Source organism: Gymnoscopelus microlampas (assembly GCF_963454915.1).
Source record: "Gymnoscopelus microlampas genome assembly, chromosome: 6".
NCBI classification, from domain to species: domain Eukaryota; kingdom Metazoa; phylum Chordata; class Actinopteri; order Myctophiformes; family Myctophidae; genus Gymnoscopelus; species Gymnoscopelus microlampas.
Genome location: NC_139943.1, coordinates 23,737,685 through 23,756,090, shown reverse-complemented (window position 1 = coordinate 23,756,090; position 18,406 = coordinate 23,737,685). Strand labels below are relative to the sequence as shown.

General features: G+C 41.9%; 1 protein-coding gene across 4 annotated transcripts in view; it reads right to left on the bottom strand.

Moving 5' to 3' along the window:
* Positions 1-275: 275 nt before the first annotated feature.
* Positions 276-18,406, bottom strand: part of LOC311047438 (GRAM domain-containing protein 2A-like) — a 40,348-nt gene continuing 22,217 nt past the window's right edge. Inside the window, exons 3-14 of one of the 4 annotated variants that reach the window (XR_014600993.1) lie at positions 16,279-16,336; positions 12,424-12,496; positions 12,195-12,298; positions 10,304-10,402; positions 10,019-10,090; positions 8,990-9,052; positions 8,555-8,720; positions 7,526-7,588; positions 5,414-5,507; positions 4,835-4,942; positions 1,368-3,538; positions 276-1,328 (exon numbers count right to left, since the gene is read on the bottom strand). Coding sequence is in view for 3 of the 4 variants with exons in the window: in XM_084060160.1 (XP_083916286.1) it covers positions 3,490-3,538; positions 4,835-4,942; positions 5,414-5,507; positions 7,526-7,588; positions 8,555-8,720; positions 8,990-9,052; positions 10,019-10,090; positions 10,304-10,402; positions 12,195-12,298; positions 12,424-12,496; positions 16,279-16,336 (949 nt within the window). In the remaining variant the exon portion in view is untranslated. Of the gene's footprint in view, positions 3,539-4,834; positions 4,943-5,413; positions 5,508-7,525; positions 7,589-8,554; positions 8,721-8,989; positions 9,053-10,018; positions 10,091-10,303; positions 10,403-12,194; positions 12,299-12,423; positions 12,497-16,278; positions 16,337-18,406 lie in introns of all 4 variants that reach the window. The other 3 variants (XM_084060160.1, XM_084060161.1, XM_084060162.1) reach the window with 3 other exon arrangements.

The window sequence follows — 18,406 nt, the reverse complement described above, 5'->3', positions numbered from 1 at the left end:
ATACTGACTACTAGGACACTGTCATAATTCTGACCAGGATACTGACATGATACTGACCATGATACTGACACGATATTGACCATGATACATCAGTATCATGGTTCACTTGTATGCATGTATTCATGCATAGCGTATGCCCAGCTATTAAATCAATACAACACTGGACATACTAAAACGACATTTGTGCCATATTCCTCCAAATATTCTATAATTATTGAATAAAACCAGAAATCTTAGACTAGGTCATAAAAAAGAATAAAGTATGCAAATAACTCGTATGTTTATTTTTTAATTGTGTCCCTTTTAAATGTAACTAAACCATATGGAAACAAAAAAGAAATGAGTCTCACGTCACTGACTCACATTCTTATGACATTGTAGTATGGGTATTTTTCAGATTTTTCCATGACATTATGGTATGCTATGACGTTTTGACAGTGCAATGTAAATATGAACATTTTGTTTCTGTTCCACGACCACGATTTTTCTGACAGCATAATATAGTATTTTAGTGTATCATTTTCGGACACCATAAGCTGTTTATTGATGCCAGTTGATCAACATAGTATATTGGTCCTCTTACAGAGCCTGTAGTGGTGAAAAAGTAAAGGAAGCATAAACAATAATTTGTTTATTAGACTCTTGTCTTACAGTCAGCACTGTGGCAAGACAGATTCTTATTCCCCCTCCTTTTCATACTTCGTTCTTTATGTCAATCCAAAATTTCACATAAATAAATACATCAAGACTATTAACTGTAGCTCTACTGTACATCTCAGCCACAGTGTGTCATCACATGCCACAGAGGGATGAGAGCAACAACTATTTCCCTGCTTTTGGGTTGCAAGAGTACTAATTGAAAATGTACATAATTTTGGCCCTTCACAGTAGAAGAGACACTACTGCTTTACAGTATTCAGGTACATTACATATTGAGGGAGCACAGCAGTACAGCAGTCGACTGTAGCTTCATTCAGAGACACTTGACATCCATCAACTCTGTTGATGGATGGATGGTTGATGGTTCTGTCCAATGATTCGCGACGAGAAGAATCACTGCGGCCTGAATTACCCCTTCAAGTAAAGATACTCACCAGACAACTACAACTGGGAAAGTTTATGTCTTGTCCCACCAGAATAATTGTTGGTAGGTCTATAGCAGTAATATTTTTTCTAAATGGAATCTAAACCAGAATTATTGTTGGATACAGCAGTGGATGGTATAGCATTAATCTTGTTTCGCAATTAGAATCTTGGAACTTGACTTTTAAAAACACTTTAAATAGTTACTGCTTCTCGTCTTTGTGGGGCAGTGTTTTAAACAAATCCTGATACTGGACTGTATAATTACATTACTGTGCTGGTACAGTACAGTATTAGTACCAGAGACCTTTGCCCAGTACTAACACCAAGAGCACAAGATCTGTTTAAAAGAGCATAGATCTGTTTACATTCCCATCATGTGTCGTGAAATGCCTGTACAGTTTGCATTAACGTGTGTTTTCCCCTCCTCCGGATAACATTTAAGCCAGACACAGATCACGTTAAAGGCTCTGAACACTCATACAGGTGTTTTCCGTTAGGGCTATGTGGGCGTGCACAAACTGGGTTTGATTGACAGCTCCCTCACAATCCTGTTCGTTTCGTTGCACCTCTAAGGGCAGGACAATTGACCTCATCATTCCCAGAGGCTAGGCCATAGGTTTTTGTGACGTCATAAAATTGTCAGTGAATAGGTCCACCCAGGTCTAACCTGACTAAACTCAAAAGGTTTGCGTCCCATTCACTTCCATTCTATGCAAGCGAAGGGGACGTGTTTTTAAGGGCGCGTTGGCACATCACGTGCCCTCACTCCACATGACGACATGGCGGTTTGACGCCTTGGCATGCGTTGGCTACTCCCCTTCAGTCGTGCATGTGACTGTACCCTAAGAGTGAATGAAACCACCTGTGTCATTGGTCAGAGCCTTTAAATGCACTGCTTTGTTAAAGTGACAGCTTGGATCAGTCATCAGTGTACAGTAGATACCAGCAGAGGTATCACTGGGTAAGGGTCAGTTCACTTCAAGTTAAAATCAAACAGGCTAGAGTCACAGTCTCATAACAGGAATGCAGGTTGGAGTCCAGCATGTGTCCTTGGCCAAGACATGAAACCAGCTCAGCTAAATTATAGTCTTTTTTCATTGTCTTATTATTATTTAAAAAACAAACACCCACTTCTTTACACCTGTAAACCTGTGATGTGACAATAAAGCTGATTCTGATTCAGAATCATCAATAACTTGGCAATGAGCTGGGGTGGGACAAACCGAACACAGCAGAATGTGGGTTTAAAGGGCTTTGAGGTTTGATTGAATTTGAAGTGAACTGCCCCTGAGCAACCAGTATTTTCTCCCGTTAAAACTATAAAACATTTACAGTAGATGACATTCACATCTAACCTGCTGCTCCTAATTTCTCTCCTGTCTTCTCGTTCTCCCCTCTATTGATTCTCTTTCTCTCCTGTCTTCTCGTTCTCATCTCTATAGAGTCTCTTCTTTCTTCAGCAGTTTACAGTTCATTATGTTTTGGAACTAAAGGTGTTCTTTAGGATGACACAATGGCATTCTCCCATTAACTTCCATCTTAAATTCATGATTTTACACAAGCTAACATCATGTGTAATATTTGCTGGGGCAACACACACGCGCACGCATACACACACACACACACGCACGCACGCACGCACGCGCACACACACACACACACACACACACACACACACACACACACACACACACACACACACTGTATCTCTCTGTTTCTCTCTCTCACACACACACACACACACACGCACGCACGCACGCACGCACGCACGCACGCACGCACGCACACACACACACACACACACACACACACACACACACACACACACACATCTCCCCATCACTTAACACTCAGTACCATTATGATATACATAATTTTTTACAGCTAGATTTTCTTACCTACAACTCTATCTACACACCTGGAGCACTACTGACCACACAAATGTCTAGCATGCTTTACTTTTGGCCTCTGGAGGGCGACATGAGTCCACAGACTGGTCTGTAACAGGTGCCTCCCACAGGCCAGCACGCTGATCCATGGTGCTGCGTTGGAGACCCAAACACCTCCTTGGCTGTGGTTGTCTCTTCTGTTCATCTACAACCTCTACTGTGAGCCAATAACAACTCAGCTCCAGGTAAAGTGCATTCTACAGTGTGACTGGGATGTCTCTATAAACCAGGGTTTGTGTTTGTGTGTGTGTGTGGGGGGGGGGTCTATTGAGATCCATCCCATTGATTTCAGCGGGTGATAGAGATTGGCATGGCCCCTCAGTCCAGGGGTGTCGTCCTCTCTCCTCTTGGGAGGAGCCAGGTTTAAATATGGAGAGAGGAGCCTCGGCTCACTGCTGCCCTCTATAGGTCAGTCTCTGTAAGTGCAGTTTTCCTCTCTCCGATTTGCCGACTTTCAGGTGCCTGTCTTCTCATTGGCCAGCCAGCAGGGTACATCCCCACACCTGTAGGATACATTTCCATTGCAGTCAATAAATCACTCTTTATAGACCCTTTATCAGACCACAACACAAAAGGGCTGTCAAATAAATCATAGAACAATTGTCGACTTTTGGGGAAAGAAACGTGCAATTGATTATAAAAATGTATACAGTATATCCAATTAGTAGGTGTGGCTCAATGTTTTATCATGTCAATTCACCAAAGCGAGGCATGCTGACTGCCTTTACACCACTGTATAGCCTACGTTCAGTGTTTATTTTTATCTGTCTGGTGTGAATGCACATAAAAAAAGACTTGACGCTGGACAAACAAAACGGCATGAGGGGTTTTGTGGACAACTTTTTTTTTTGCAGAATTTAACTGACTTTAACTGAACAGGTGGACAACGATATAGCCTACTGTAAATCTTATCCTGGGTTACACCTTCTGATAGTACTACTTGAATGCTGTCAGGCATGAAATAAATACTAGTTCACGTGACCTTTTGTTAGCGTTCTCTTGACAATTGACAAACCTCTCACGGTTCTGACTTTACATGCATGCATTAATATGCATAATGCATAATAATCAAATATAATTGAAAGTCTGCCAAAATCCAAATATAATTTCTGCACTCAGTTGACAGTCATTCCCTTGGAAAAAGGTTTGACATGATAAATCATATTCATTTCATTGTCTATGATGTGATTCTCAAAAAAAAATATATATTCTTGCAGACGAGTGAATTAACCAAAGATGCATAACGTTGTCTAACCAAGGTTTCACCCTGTATTATTGTGGTTTGGATTTCGATGAAAGTTGTTGTTGTGCGCCTTGCACAGAAGCGTGTGGTTAAAACCACATGGAGGTAAAGTGAGGGTTGAAACATGCCACCCTTGTCTTCATTTCCTTAGAGAGTTTATCTTTTGCACGTTTACCTTGTCTCTGTACTTCCCCGTTACCCTCTCTCTGACTAGCCTGGCATGGCCAGACTAATATCACTGCGTAGATATTAGTGCATTTCCAAGGGGCGGATTTAAAAAAATGCCTCTGGTGATAACCCGGCCCATATTTGCATACTGGTTCCTGTTTGGTGCCCCACAACAACGGGAGCAACGAAATCCAATCACAACCGAGCAATACCTCAAAATTGTACTTTAGTACAGTACTTGAGTGAATGTACTTAGTTACTTTCCACCACTGTGCAACACCATTGACCACTGTTGATCATCATTAATAGAAATACTTTCATAATACACGCACAGTCTCAATGTTTTTCTTACAAATAATTGGTGAGTCATTCAGCTCAGACTGCATACCTGTCTCTTAGTGGTATTGTAGGCTGTGTGTTGAGGAAGGACAGTTGTTGTTCAAGGCTGCACACTCTGAAGGCCAGGTAACAGGAGGACAGGATCAACAGGATGATCCTAAAAGACAGACAGAAGTTCAGACAGTCGGAATTCACATCAACAGTATAGAATTTGCAGCAGTGATGCGAGAGAGAGAGAGTCTTGAGACTGTCATTTTGGTGCCATTTTGTACAATATTTGGAGTGAAATGAACGCTAAGGATTTTAGTAGTGTTTGGTTAGATTGAAACCCTGTCTAAAACAGTCCACTGTGATAAATAACATTAGTGGTACTGTTGTGAGGCCTGGGAACTTGATTTTAAAGACTGTCTATATAACATCAACCACTAGATGGCAGTATATACCAGCCTACAGCAGTCAGGTAGTTGTGGACCTCAGATTTTATATTCTCTATACTATAGAATCTATACAGACAAGACGCCTTCATTAACAGCAGTGTAGGAGCTTGGTTCTCTTAAATGGCTGTTTAATTTGTGTATTTGTAAATATGTAAATATATATGAAGATGTAAAGTGGTGTTTTGTCTCACAGCAGGATGAAGAACTTGAGCAGCTGGTATTCTGTGTGGCCCAGTTCTGGTACCGGTTCAGTTAACAGGATCGTCTCTGTCTCCAAAACCCTGTCTATACACACACACACACACACACGCACACGCACACGCACACACGCACGCACGCACGCACGCACAACACAAAGAACATTAATTCTGTCACTCCAGTGCCAGCTCTGTCTTGTACTGTAGGTGCATGCATGTGTGTGTGTGTGTGTGTGTGTGTGTGTGTGTGTGTGTGTGTGTGTGTGTGTGTGTGTGTGTGTGTGTGTGTGTGTGTGTGTGTGTGTGTGTGTGTGTGTGTGTGTGTGGATGCCAGGTAAACCATGAACCTAGCATCTGTCTAAATAACATCTAAATTAAATTTGTAACATTGTGGTCAAGAAAAACAAGCCTATCACTACATGTCTAGCGGTGTTGAGATCCAGTTCTGCTCTTCTTTAATCAGTCACACAGGTGACATGACCTCTAGAGATCACACTGGATCCGACCTTATAGTTTGATGTCACATTTAAAGAGACTTTTTAATGAGACTATTTAATTTGAGTGGAGCCAAGTGGTTTGATTAAGTAGGTGAAAGTGGCTGACTTGGAGCAGCATCAATTTGGAAAACAAAAGTGAAATCTATATTAGAATATCACCTGTTGTTTTGGTTGGATTTTACAGACCTTTATCCGTGAGATCTGTGAGGATATTGCAAGTGGGCCCCCAAATAATTGGCAAAACACTAAGACTACCCCCGCTTTGTACCCCCCTTTTCTCCCCAATTTAGTCGTTATGCAATTGTCAAAACACACATTTTTGTTGTATCCTACAGAATCACCTGCCGGTGAGGAGCCACCACCGTAAGGACGTAGACTTAAGCCCTTTGCTCCTCCAGGGACCAGGGTGCATAGGCTGTTGACAAATGTCCTCCATTTCAAAGACGTAGAACCTTCGTACTATTCTTCCCGCCAAACACTCCCTGCTGAAAGGTGCCGCCCCAGCCCGTAGTATTACGTGCCCTGACAATTATATTAATGGGTTTGTATTGTATATCAACTCAAGGTTACCATCCATCAAGTTTTCTTTGGAGACCAGCAAAGAATATGTGTCTTTTCTTGATGTTCTAATGAAAATAACGGACGGAATACAGACTACTGTATACCGCAAGCCAACAGACAGAAACAATTACTTGCAATACTCCAGTTATCATTCCTCTAGTCTGAAACAAGGGCTACCGCACAGTCAACTACTAAGATTAAAACATATCTGTAATACAGAGTCAGAGTATGAAAGACAGGCTAAAGACCTGTGTGACCACTTTAGAGCGAGAGGTTATGGTGAGAGGACATTGCGCAACATCATGTCTAAAGTCCAAGTGTTGGATAGGACGAGCCTCTTTACCCCCAAATCCTCCTCTACCTCCAGGGGGGAAATCTATTGTATTGTCTACCACCTTTTCCCCAATCTCTCAAAAATATTAAGCAGATAGTTAAACGTCATTGGCACATTTTATCCAGTGATCCGGTTGTGGGAAAGACTTTCTCTACTCCACCTATTTTTGCAAATAAAAGGGCCAAAAATCGGAAGGGGGGAAAGCGAGGGGGAGAATTAGGGGGCAAAAATAAATATGTAGTATATCTTGGTGTCCCTGTGTTTTTTGTTATATATATATAACAAAAAGAGAACTCAAGACCAGAATCTGTGAGCATAAAAGTAAATCAGAAATTATGATGAAAATCCCCAGTGGCTAGGCATTTTAATGCCACAGATCATGAGGTCTGTAGGTTGAGATTTCAGGGTATTGAATTGATGAATCCTTTAAAAATAGGAGGTGATAGAAACTGTTTACTCTTACAGAGAGACGCTTATAGGATCCACACGTTGAAGAAGTTCAAAAGGACTTAACAAAGAGTTAATGTTGAATTGCTTTCTATAATAGCCTATAATTGTGGGTTTGTCATTTTGCATAGTAATATTGAATACTTTTTGTGTGTATTGACTCACTTAATGTTTAGATTTTGTATCGTTGTTGAGGCATGTTTGCCTGTTATTATATTGTGTATTGTAAAGTGACATAATGAATTACTGTAAAAAGGCTATATATACCGTAGGTCACATCCGCCTGAAGGCCTGAGTAGCCGAAACGCGTCCGATTGTCAGAGACTGCTGCTGCGGTAAATAAAACAAAATCAAAGATAATTCACCTTGTGAATGCAGACTGTTTCTATAGAATTATCACCCTCCCCGCCCAGCTTCCCTCCCCCAAACACGGGCCAATTGTATTTGAGTAGAGGCTCGACAAAGCCGTATGCGCCACAGTGGATTCGAACCCATAACCTCAGAGGTCGTAGGCAGGCACTTTACCACCGCAACCCTTAAAGGGTCTACACCATGAATTTGAACTTTTTCTTCATTTTTGTGTGTTTTTGGTCTCCCCCACCTCTCTTCTGTTCCAAAAAATACCCGACTTCGAGCATGCAGGCTTTCATAGGCTATCTGTGGTTTTTATGTAAACTGGTCTGAAAACAGTCCGTCAGATTTGTTCCCCCTGCCTACGTCACGTCAGGGAACAATTCCTCCCGTTTTTCAGTTCCAACCAAAAAAAAAAAAAAAAAAAAAAACTTTTTAAAAAATATATTTTTTTCTTATTTTTTTCATATATTTTTTTTTTTACTTTTTCCACACAGAACCAGGAGATAACATGCATACAAACTGGCTCAATAGCGCCCCGTGCCAACAGGACAATGTGGTATTGCAGGTGAAAATGCTTTATAAGCTAGAGAGAAGTTAGTTGGAATGAGTATATCTGAGGCTTGATTTAGGCTCAAACCTTTTGAAAAACGTTTGAGGGACATAAACAATATGATATTAAATATTATTATTATTTTTTTAATTCATGGTGTAGACCCTTTAAAGCGACTTCAATGATAATATGACATTAATATGTAAGAAAATATATATGCAAAATGGTTTTCATTGTGATACTGCTGTTGGTTCCATTGATCCAAGCCCGAACACAATCTATTGATTGATCACTAAAACAATCTGAAAATGCATGCGGGCCCACCCATCACAGCAGCGGTCAGATGGATGGACAGATGGGTGGACAGATGACTGACAGGTGCTGTGGCCTACCGGTGATGAGCGGTGTCTGGCCAATGAAGGGTGTGTCCACCACAGCGCTGAGGCTGGCAGTTGAATCCCCCAGCAGGTCTGGCAGGGAGGAGGACACCACTGGAATAGAAGGCTTCCTGCGCCACTTCAACACCGGAGCAAAGTCACCTGACACTGCAAACTCATCCTGGAGAGAGAGGGAGAAAGTGTGTGTGTGTGTGGGGGGGGGGAGAAAGTGAGGCGAGAGAGTGACAGGGGCTTAACACATGTGAGCTGCAGCCGTGGTGGAAGAGTAACTAAGTACATTTACTTGGGTACTGTACTCAGTACAGTACCCAAGTACTTTCTTCCACCCTGGTCCTCAGGGATCTGTGGTACTATTGGTTTTCAATCCTTCCTGCTCTACAAGTATTCATTTCTATCCCACCAGTACATTCACCAAATATAATGAGTTACCATGGACAGTGAGCTGGGCTCCTCCAAGAACTGCTTCAGACTTAAACTCTTCTTCCCATTCACCTGGAGAGGAGAGGAGAGTATCATTCACAGGTGGTAAACAGAAGGCTGTCATTAGCAATCCGTAAATATGGTTGTTTATGTTACCCAGTGACAGTGAGGTTTTCTATCCAGAGTTAGACACAATGCATAAAAACACACAGTGTCATTTGATGGTGCATGTGCCCCTTTCAGAAACCAGTTGTTGCACAACCATAGAGCTATATACAGTATATAAAACAACTCACAACTCGTTCCTCTGGTACAAAGATGTACCCTCACACTGGTACAAAGATACCCTGTTGTTCACATATCTGTGCACCCAGCACTACCAAGAGCAGTGCAACAACACGCATTAACCCCTTAATGAGGATGGTTGGCCTTTAGAGTGTTTACTGAGGCGAGACCTTACTGACGGGCAATAACTTCTCTCTCTTTCTCTCTCTCTCTCTCTCTTTGTACAGCTTTGAGAGATGGAGAGAGAGAGAGCGAGAGAGAGACAGAGAGAGAAAAAAATCAAGCGAAGTGCAAATGATTAATGGCTGATGATAAAACCATAAATGATGCGTAGCCTGCGAGCTAGTTCAAACAGATACACTCAAGAGCTTTACACACATGCGCAGCACTATGTAGGCGATGTATGTGACGTGTCAAGCAGCTGACCAAATTGACGGCTTATGTAAGCTCACCTCCTCTACATCCTCTTGCTGTCAGTGCCACTGAACGTTGCATGAGCTTTGCTTTCCCTAAGGGTCTTTCCCACTTGTATTTAAATGTTCTGAAGCTATTAATGTTTGTTTTCTCACTGAACTGGCTCAAGGAATTAATAATCAGACTTTGCCGATTACAGACAGAAAGTTTGAAATCCGTTCAGAATGACGTGCGGTATATAAGACCGGGTACATCATGCATCCTACACATTAACCATCCAACCGGCGCATTCCCCGCGGGTGCTCGTCTGTCTCCCGTGGGCGCGTCTATGATTCTTACCTGTAGGTGGGTACAGATTCTTCTGAGGACGTCATACACGTTGTCTCTGGACAGCAGGGACACAAATACATACTGTAACATACATACACACACACACACACACACACACACACACACACACACACACACACACACACACACACACACACACACACACACACACACACACAGCATGAGGAGATGGGCTGCACATGGTCGTTCTATACAGTATATATATATAACTTGTATAGTCAGCCCATTAGGCAGTATGTAGTACTCTGTATGTAGTAATTACTGTAATAGTACCTTCTGTCCAGAGTCAGTAGTGATAGCCAGTCCGTTAGGAACCAGACCAGCTGTCCTGTGTTTCTTCACCAGACGCACAGACACAACAGGGATGACCGCCTGGTGACACACACATAAAATTGCTTTAACTTTACACATCAGGGGGTTGACACAAAGTTTTGTTTCATGTGTTATCATTAAAAAAACATAACCGTAAAATAGTCTTCCACTTCCACGTGTACCCCCGTAGTACCGCCTTGTACTCCTAGGGGTACAAATGCCTCCATTTGAGAAACACTGATTTAGATATGTATTGTTTGTTTGTTTGACAATACATGCTAAGAAGATGCTGAAGATTACAGATGAGATAATAGGTTTGATGTTCACCTAGTATCCTGGTAGTTACTTTTGTAGCACTTCATTGTTTTTCTTTGCACTCTATTTACCCTGTTGTAAGTTAACTAGGGTTCGTGCCATTTACTCTGATCCTGCACTAAATGCCTAAATTGTAAATTATAATTGTAATTGGTCTGTTGACAGCTATTTTCTATACTATTGGGACTACAGAATACTCAGCAGTGTATGTCTGTAGATAATGTATACACGCATATATTTCCAATTACATAATTAACATAGATGCTGTATATGAAATTGTATATTGTCCTATTTGTGACATTCAGCACATGTAAATTGTACTCTATGTTTACATACTGTAGTGTGGATCCACCCTGCATATATTTTGCACAATGCACACGTATCCTGTTTCTAAGCTGCACACTGTGCGACAGAGTGAGAGTATTGTCAAACATGAAACAGTGTCCTAACCAGACAAACCTTGACCTTTGACAGCCAGCCAGCCAGCCAGCCAACCAGCCAGCCAGACGGACTCTGGACAAAGCACTGGGAGCACAGTGGGTCAGGGTGAACAACACACACACACACACACACACACACACACACACACACACACACACACACACACACACACACACACACACACACACACACACACACACACACACACACACACACACACACACACACACACACAGGCTCACACACACACACACACAGGCTCACACTCCAACAAAGACACAGTGCAAAGTAAACAACAGCATAAATAAAGACTGTACATCTAATGTGTGCACACAAGCACAAGTGCGCGCACGCACGCACGCACGCACGCACGCACGCACGCACGCACGCACGCACGCACGCACGCACGCACGCACGCACGCACGCACGCACACACACACACACACACACACACACACACACACACACACACACACACACACACACACACACACACACACACACACACACACACACACACACACACACACACACAGTATGAGTGGAAATAGTGAGCTGATGAAGCAGTTACCCATCAGTGTAATGTTAATGAACACTGGAACAGAGTGAGATAAGATGCGAAACAGTATACATATATAAAATAGTTTAGAAAGACAGTAGAGTTCGGTTAGACTAAAGAGTTTAGACAGTAGAGCTCAGTTAGACTAAAGACTTTAGATAGACAGTAAAACTCAGTTAGACTAAAGAGTTTAGATAGACAGTAAAACTCAGTGAGACTAAAGAGTTTAGATAGACAGTAGAGCTCAGTTAGACTTAAGAGTTTAGATAGACAGTAAAACTCAGTGAGACTAAATAGTTTAGATAGACAGTAGAGCTCAGTTAGACTTAACAGTTTAGATAGACAGTAGAGCTCAATCTAAAGAGTTTAGACAGTAGAGCTCAAAATAACTAAAGAGTTTAGATAGACAGTAGAGCTCAAACTAACTAAAGAGTTTATACTGTAGTGTAGATAGACATTGAAGCTCAGACTAAAGAGTTTAGATAGACAGTAGAGTTAGAAAGACAGCAGAGTTTAGAGGTCTGTGTCATACCGTACCTTGATGTCTTTTCCAAACAGGTTGGCGTAGAAACACAACCAGTTCCTGGAGATGTACAGTCTGCCCTGGAGAAGGATGTCTCTCAGCAGAGCACATGAATACACTGCAGATTATCAACACAACATACACTGGAGATTAACAACAAAATACAAAAATACACTTGAGATAAATAATAACAACTATACATACACAACAAGAATACACTAGATGTAATTAACATCAACTCACCTTTCATAAGGATCTCCTCCTTGGGAACAGTCTGGAAGAGCTTATGATACTGAGAGTTATATTTACTGACCGTCTGAGGAGAGGAGAGGAGTATGAATTTAGAATTTAGATTATCACTCAGGCATTGTTGTTCCCTGAGGTAGGCTAGTGAGATCAAGATATAATATTGGTGCTGATTTGTGTATCACACACCCATAGCCTTATTTAACCTCTAACCCTTATACTTTGTTGTATGTCAAAACGTCACAAAATGTTTGCAGAATGTTTGCCTATTATGACATGCCCATAATAAGGGCGCTAGGCTAAAGTAAACAGTGTGTGACAGTCTGAATATTTTGTTCAGACACACACGTACACCAATGACATCAGACACAGGTGCAGCCTGAACTATGCACTGTACCCCCTACACCTTATCACTTCCCTTTGTACTTTCAGTGATCCAGACAGTGGGTGTATGTCCCCTGCTGGGATCTGACCAGCAAATCTAACTGGCAAAGATGGCAAAATCCCCCCTCCTCCTGCCGTTGGCCGGGTTTAGCGGTATCAGACCCTCTCCAAAGTCTCTCTAGTCTACAGAATATTATACACCCTTAATGCTACACATTCCAGTGTACCAAACAGTCCTTCAGTCCTTTGAACAACGGAAAAGCATTCTGTACTGTTCCACCGCTTCTCTGTACTGTTCCACTAGCCTCGCGTGGCCAGACTATATCACTGCGTGGATATGAGTCTGGTGCTTCTATGAGGACGTTTTTTTTCCAAGGGCGGGATCAAAAGAATGGCTCTGGATTGCAATTGGTTAGACCTACAACCAACTACCAATTACAGTCTCCCAAATTTGAATACTGGGCCCTGATTGGTCACCCCAGACTTCGGGAGCAGGAAATGGATTCACAACGGAGCGGTGCCAGACCCAAATCACAGAGGGATTTTTTTTTTTTGCACTGGCAGATTCGTCTGGTCCCAGGCTACTGTTCCACAGCTCTCCGCACTGTTCCACAGCCTTTTGAACTGTTCCACAGCTTTCTGAGATGTCCCACAGATCCCTGAACTGTTCAACAGATTTCTGAGCAGTTTGTCAGACAAATTTGTGACATACAATGGGCCGTATGCACAATAAGCTACCTGGCCTGGCAGAGAGAGACCTGTGCTCCGAGGAGCACATTTTTCGAGTTTTTTGTATTAATGTTATATTCTCATTAAAAACGTAGTGTTTTGCCAATTAGTTGGGGGCCTACTTGCAATATCCTCACGGCCCACCAGTGGGCCCCCACCCACAGGTTGAGAATCAGTGTTCTAGTAGACAGACTCTCACAGACAGCTACGTCCTGTCTGCTCTGAGACAAACACACAACCGAATTGATGAAGAATTGATATAATGCAGTGTAGCAGCCCCAGACAGTGGGCTGGTCTACGGGGACAGACCAACAAATAACAGCTTCCTTTTTGTCCAGACTAAACAGACAACACCCTGCCTCTGAACCTGCTACAGTACAGAAGGTAGGCACGCACGCATCCACGCACAAATCAACACACGCACGCACAAATCCACACGTACGCGTGTGCACGCACGCACGCACGTGCGGGCGCACACGCACGCACGCACGCACGCACGCACGCACGCACGCACGCACACACACACACACACACACACACACGTGCATGTGTGCACACACACATGCACAAAAAACACAGAAAAACACAATCTGCATGTATTCTATGTAACACAGAAACGTGCACAAAAGCTTTCCTCCCCTTGATTATTAAGGAAGTGTATTTGTGTGCGCGCGTGCGTGTGTGTTGATGACTTTATGCACCCTTGGGTGGGGTGGGACGTGTCAGATTCAAACCCACTGGGTCATTATTGTTGTTATTATTGCACACACTATGCAAATTCATTTAAATTAGCGGCAAACTAGGCTCAACATGAAAGACAACAACCTTCTCATCTCCACATGACAGGATAATGATAGGAGTCATGTAAGCCAGTGGCTAAATATGTATAAAACCCACAAACAAACCATTTTCTGTTCCTATTTTGGCCATTTACATTTTCATACAATTCAAAAAGATAAGAAAATGAACATAGCAGATCGTAGCACATACACTTGTAGATGAGCTATTCTCAGAAAAACCTTTCAACTGGAGAAAACCTTCACAACTTGCTGTTAACGACCAAACGCAAGCCCACACAGTATTTTAACATGACGTTCTGCTGCCTGAAGAGTGTTAAAGACAAACACACAAACTTCTGTGTCATTAACGCCTCTGCCTGCTGAGTCATCTTCACAGCTAACACCTCAGAGACATCACTCGAAAACACACTGAGGTCGCACGTCCAAAATAACCCTTTTCTGTGAAATGTGACTCATCTGTGATGCTGCCTGGATATCTGCTGGGGAAAAAAGGCTCACTCTAACCTACTTAGTAACTAGTGTAACACAAATTAACCACTCGAACCCTCGCATCCCTCTTCTGGGGCTGAAATTCTGCAAAAATAGCAGATCTACAAGCTAGAGCGGAAACAGGTGGGGGTCTAGAGGTGCCCTCCAGGGAATCCGGTCCACTAAGTATAGGGTTTAGAGATGGTTACATCTTTGTATACAGGCAGGGTTTAATGCTGGATATTCAAATAATGTGGCAAAAACAGTACTTACTGTATGTCATAATTCGGCATTCCCATGAATATGTTTTATAAATGTTGGAAAAAGGTGTTTGAACAGCTAAATCTAACCCCACCCACAACATTCAGTTGTGATGTCACGAGTGCAACAAGTTCACCCTGGTAAACTCACCTAAGCTCATTATAAAACAAATACAAGGATATGTATTATCATCAATATACATAATTTAAGATTTTACAGTAGAGAGGCTTCCAGAGCATTGCAAATATATCAGTTTTTTAATGCTAGACATTTAACACTCCTGTCACCTTTTTAAGTAATTTCCCAATTTAAAAAAGAAATAAAAATAACTATCAAAAGTTGTCCGTTATCTGTTGCTCTACCTTAAAGCACCCAGTAAACAGTTTGTATTAGTATGTGTAATTAGTGTCAGACTGGTTTAATAAGTTATACTTTTGCTGTGTTTGATTTGCCCTCACACTCTGCAGTACATTGCTTTGTATGTATGTGTGTATACTGTATACAGTATACTGCTGTTATGTATACTAACTACGTATGTACTTAGTCATTAACCTCTTGAACCCTATAGGGGAAGACTGTATATTAAGGCCGGGTCTATAATCCATTATGATGCACTTATACGGCTTCATAACACTCGTTATAAATGTTTATAATTATGCATAACAACAAACTAAGACACTTTATAACTGACTAAGTTATGGTAGTTATAATGTGCTGTTCCTCTGAACTTATAATGCATTATGACCAGCAGTTAAAATACTTCATAACAGTGGTTATGCATAATTATAAACATGTATAACGCATGTTACAATGCCATCATAATAAATTATAAATGTGATTATAATGCATTATAGACACAACCTTACCCAATATTTTCCATATGAGGTAATCCTCCAATTTTATCTGACTTTCTTTCCACCATAACATCAGACAGTAACACTTAGTTTGACTGGTCTGTCTCTCTGTGTGTCTTCTGACTATAAGAATCAGTAGTTTTATATTTATTTGAATTCAATTCAGAATCCTTATTTAGAATCCTTATCACATTTCTGGGTTGCTGGTGCCAAGGTTTTAATGCGTTTTGATGAGTAATCGAGTGTGTGTGTGTGTGTGTGTGTGTGTGTGTGTGTGTGTGTGTGTGTGTGTGTGTGTGTGTGTGTGTGCACGCACGTGCGTGCGTGCGTGTGTGCGTGCGTGCAGCAGTACTCACTGATCCTCGATAGCACTTCTTAACGTCCTCATAAGACAGGTCATCTATTAGCTGGAGCCTGCGGACGGACGGACACACACACACACACACACACGCACACACGCACACACGCACACACACACACACACACACACACACACACACACACACACACACACACACACACACCATCAAGTCTTGACCCCAGCCATGCAAACACAGCCCATACACAAACCCCAACCAGGAAATTCACCTTGTGGATGGAAAGGCTTTTAGGAATATGAAAATTATGCAAAACCATTTTCTAAAAGCACCAACAGAAGGAAACACAGTAGGAAAAGAAACCTCAGCAGCAGATCCTAGATCAGCGACATTACATCCAACCAACAGTAGTAGAGAGGTCGTAACACACCAGGAGTGACGCGAATAAACGATAGGAAAATGCGTTGCGATTATTTAACATAATTCGTACAGGTTGATGATTTTATTCATGCTGAAAAACAGCAGTTTAAATCAGTTGTTCCCAAACTTTTTAGTTCGAGACCCAAAAGAGAAATGTGATGTCTCCCTGTGACAGAAAGTAGAGAAAATAGCAGATCTACAAGCTCACAATTAACGTGTCGCATTGCTTTCAACCAGGCTTCCCTAGTTTGTGCAGGTCATAAGTGAACAATTTCAAAATCTTTCAGAAATAGTGAAAGTAGCCGATCTATAAGCTCACCAACGCGCCAAGATGCGACGCGTGGTGAGCTTATAGACCGGATATTTCCGCACGCCACCGTCATACGACAAAGTATGAAATAGGTCTTCAGTGCTTAAAGACTTGCAAGTTAAAGGTTTGTGGTTACTCAGGCCGCTAGTTAGAGTTTGGTGAACTCAGCCCCTAACTACCCATCCCAGTGTTTCACCAAGTTCCATGCCATCACTAACAAAATATCCTGTTATCCTGATTCCCTAATCGTCACTGTGGATGTGGCCGTCCAGATGTCGGTGTGTTTCGTGCAAGATGTGTTTCTTAATGACAGCCATAGCTAAACTGGCAAAACAATAATAATTTACATCCCTCTTTTTTATTTGGCGAACCAAGTAGACTGATGTGTTGGAATGTGTTAAATAAAATACAATAAAAGTGAATTGCCAGTGAATTGGTTAATCCATTAGCATTAGCTAACACAAGTGTTACTAATGATACCACTGTAAATAAGGTTCTGTGTCATTTATAGCAGAGTCTTTCCAGAGAGCCAGCATGCACAATACATTATATATAATCTTTATTTCAGACAGAGGTCCATAGCACATAAGGTAACATACGATAACATAAGAGACATACAACATGGGGAAAAGATCTAAATAAATAAATAAAAAAGTACAATAGTGCAATAAAAGTACTATAGTACAATCCTACCTAATCAGCAGCAGGCTGCTGAGCCAGTGCTTGCGAAGCCTGGACGTGACCCTATAACAATTTCACTGGGTTTGTTAGAGCCACTATGATGATGTTATTAGACACATCCAGGCGCTGCATAAAACAGTGCCTCACAGGTGGGCACACAAACAGAAGTAAACAACTGACTGGCACTATTCCACTTGGGAACGTTGTATGCCACTCTGAGCCTCTGCATGCTTTTCATTCTGTAAGAGGACCATAGATGAGCCTACAAAATGTAGGAAACAAAAAATAAATGGATATCTACACGTGACCCATAAAAATGTGGCCGCGACCCAAACATGGGTCCCGACCCACTGTTTGGGAAACAGTGCTTTAGAGTATAGATGCATAAATCTGTACTGTGTTTTCTCTTAAAACTAAATTGATTGTCAGTAGTAAAAACATACATTTCCATCCTGGTTAAAAGGACTCTTTCCAGCACGTTTGACAGGATACTGGCAAGGGCAACAGGCCTGTAATTGTCTATCTTTGGAGAAAAAAGAAAAAAAGAAATAGCCGAGTGGTTAAGGCGCGTACCACATAGGCTCTGATGCGATGCCTGACAGCAAGTACAATTCCCAATCCCTGCTGCAAGTCACTCCCTGACTCACTCTCCCTGTCTCTCTTCACTATGGACTATCAATAAAGGCAGAAAAGCCACCCCCAGTTCTATTGTGCTGCAGGTAAACACTAACATCACCACCCTCAATGCCTTACAGC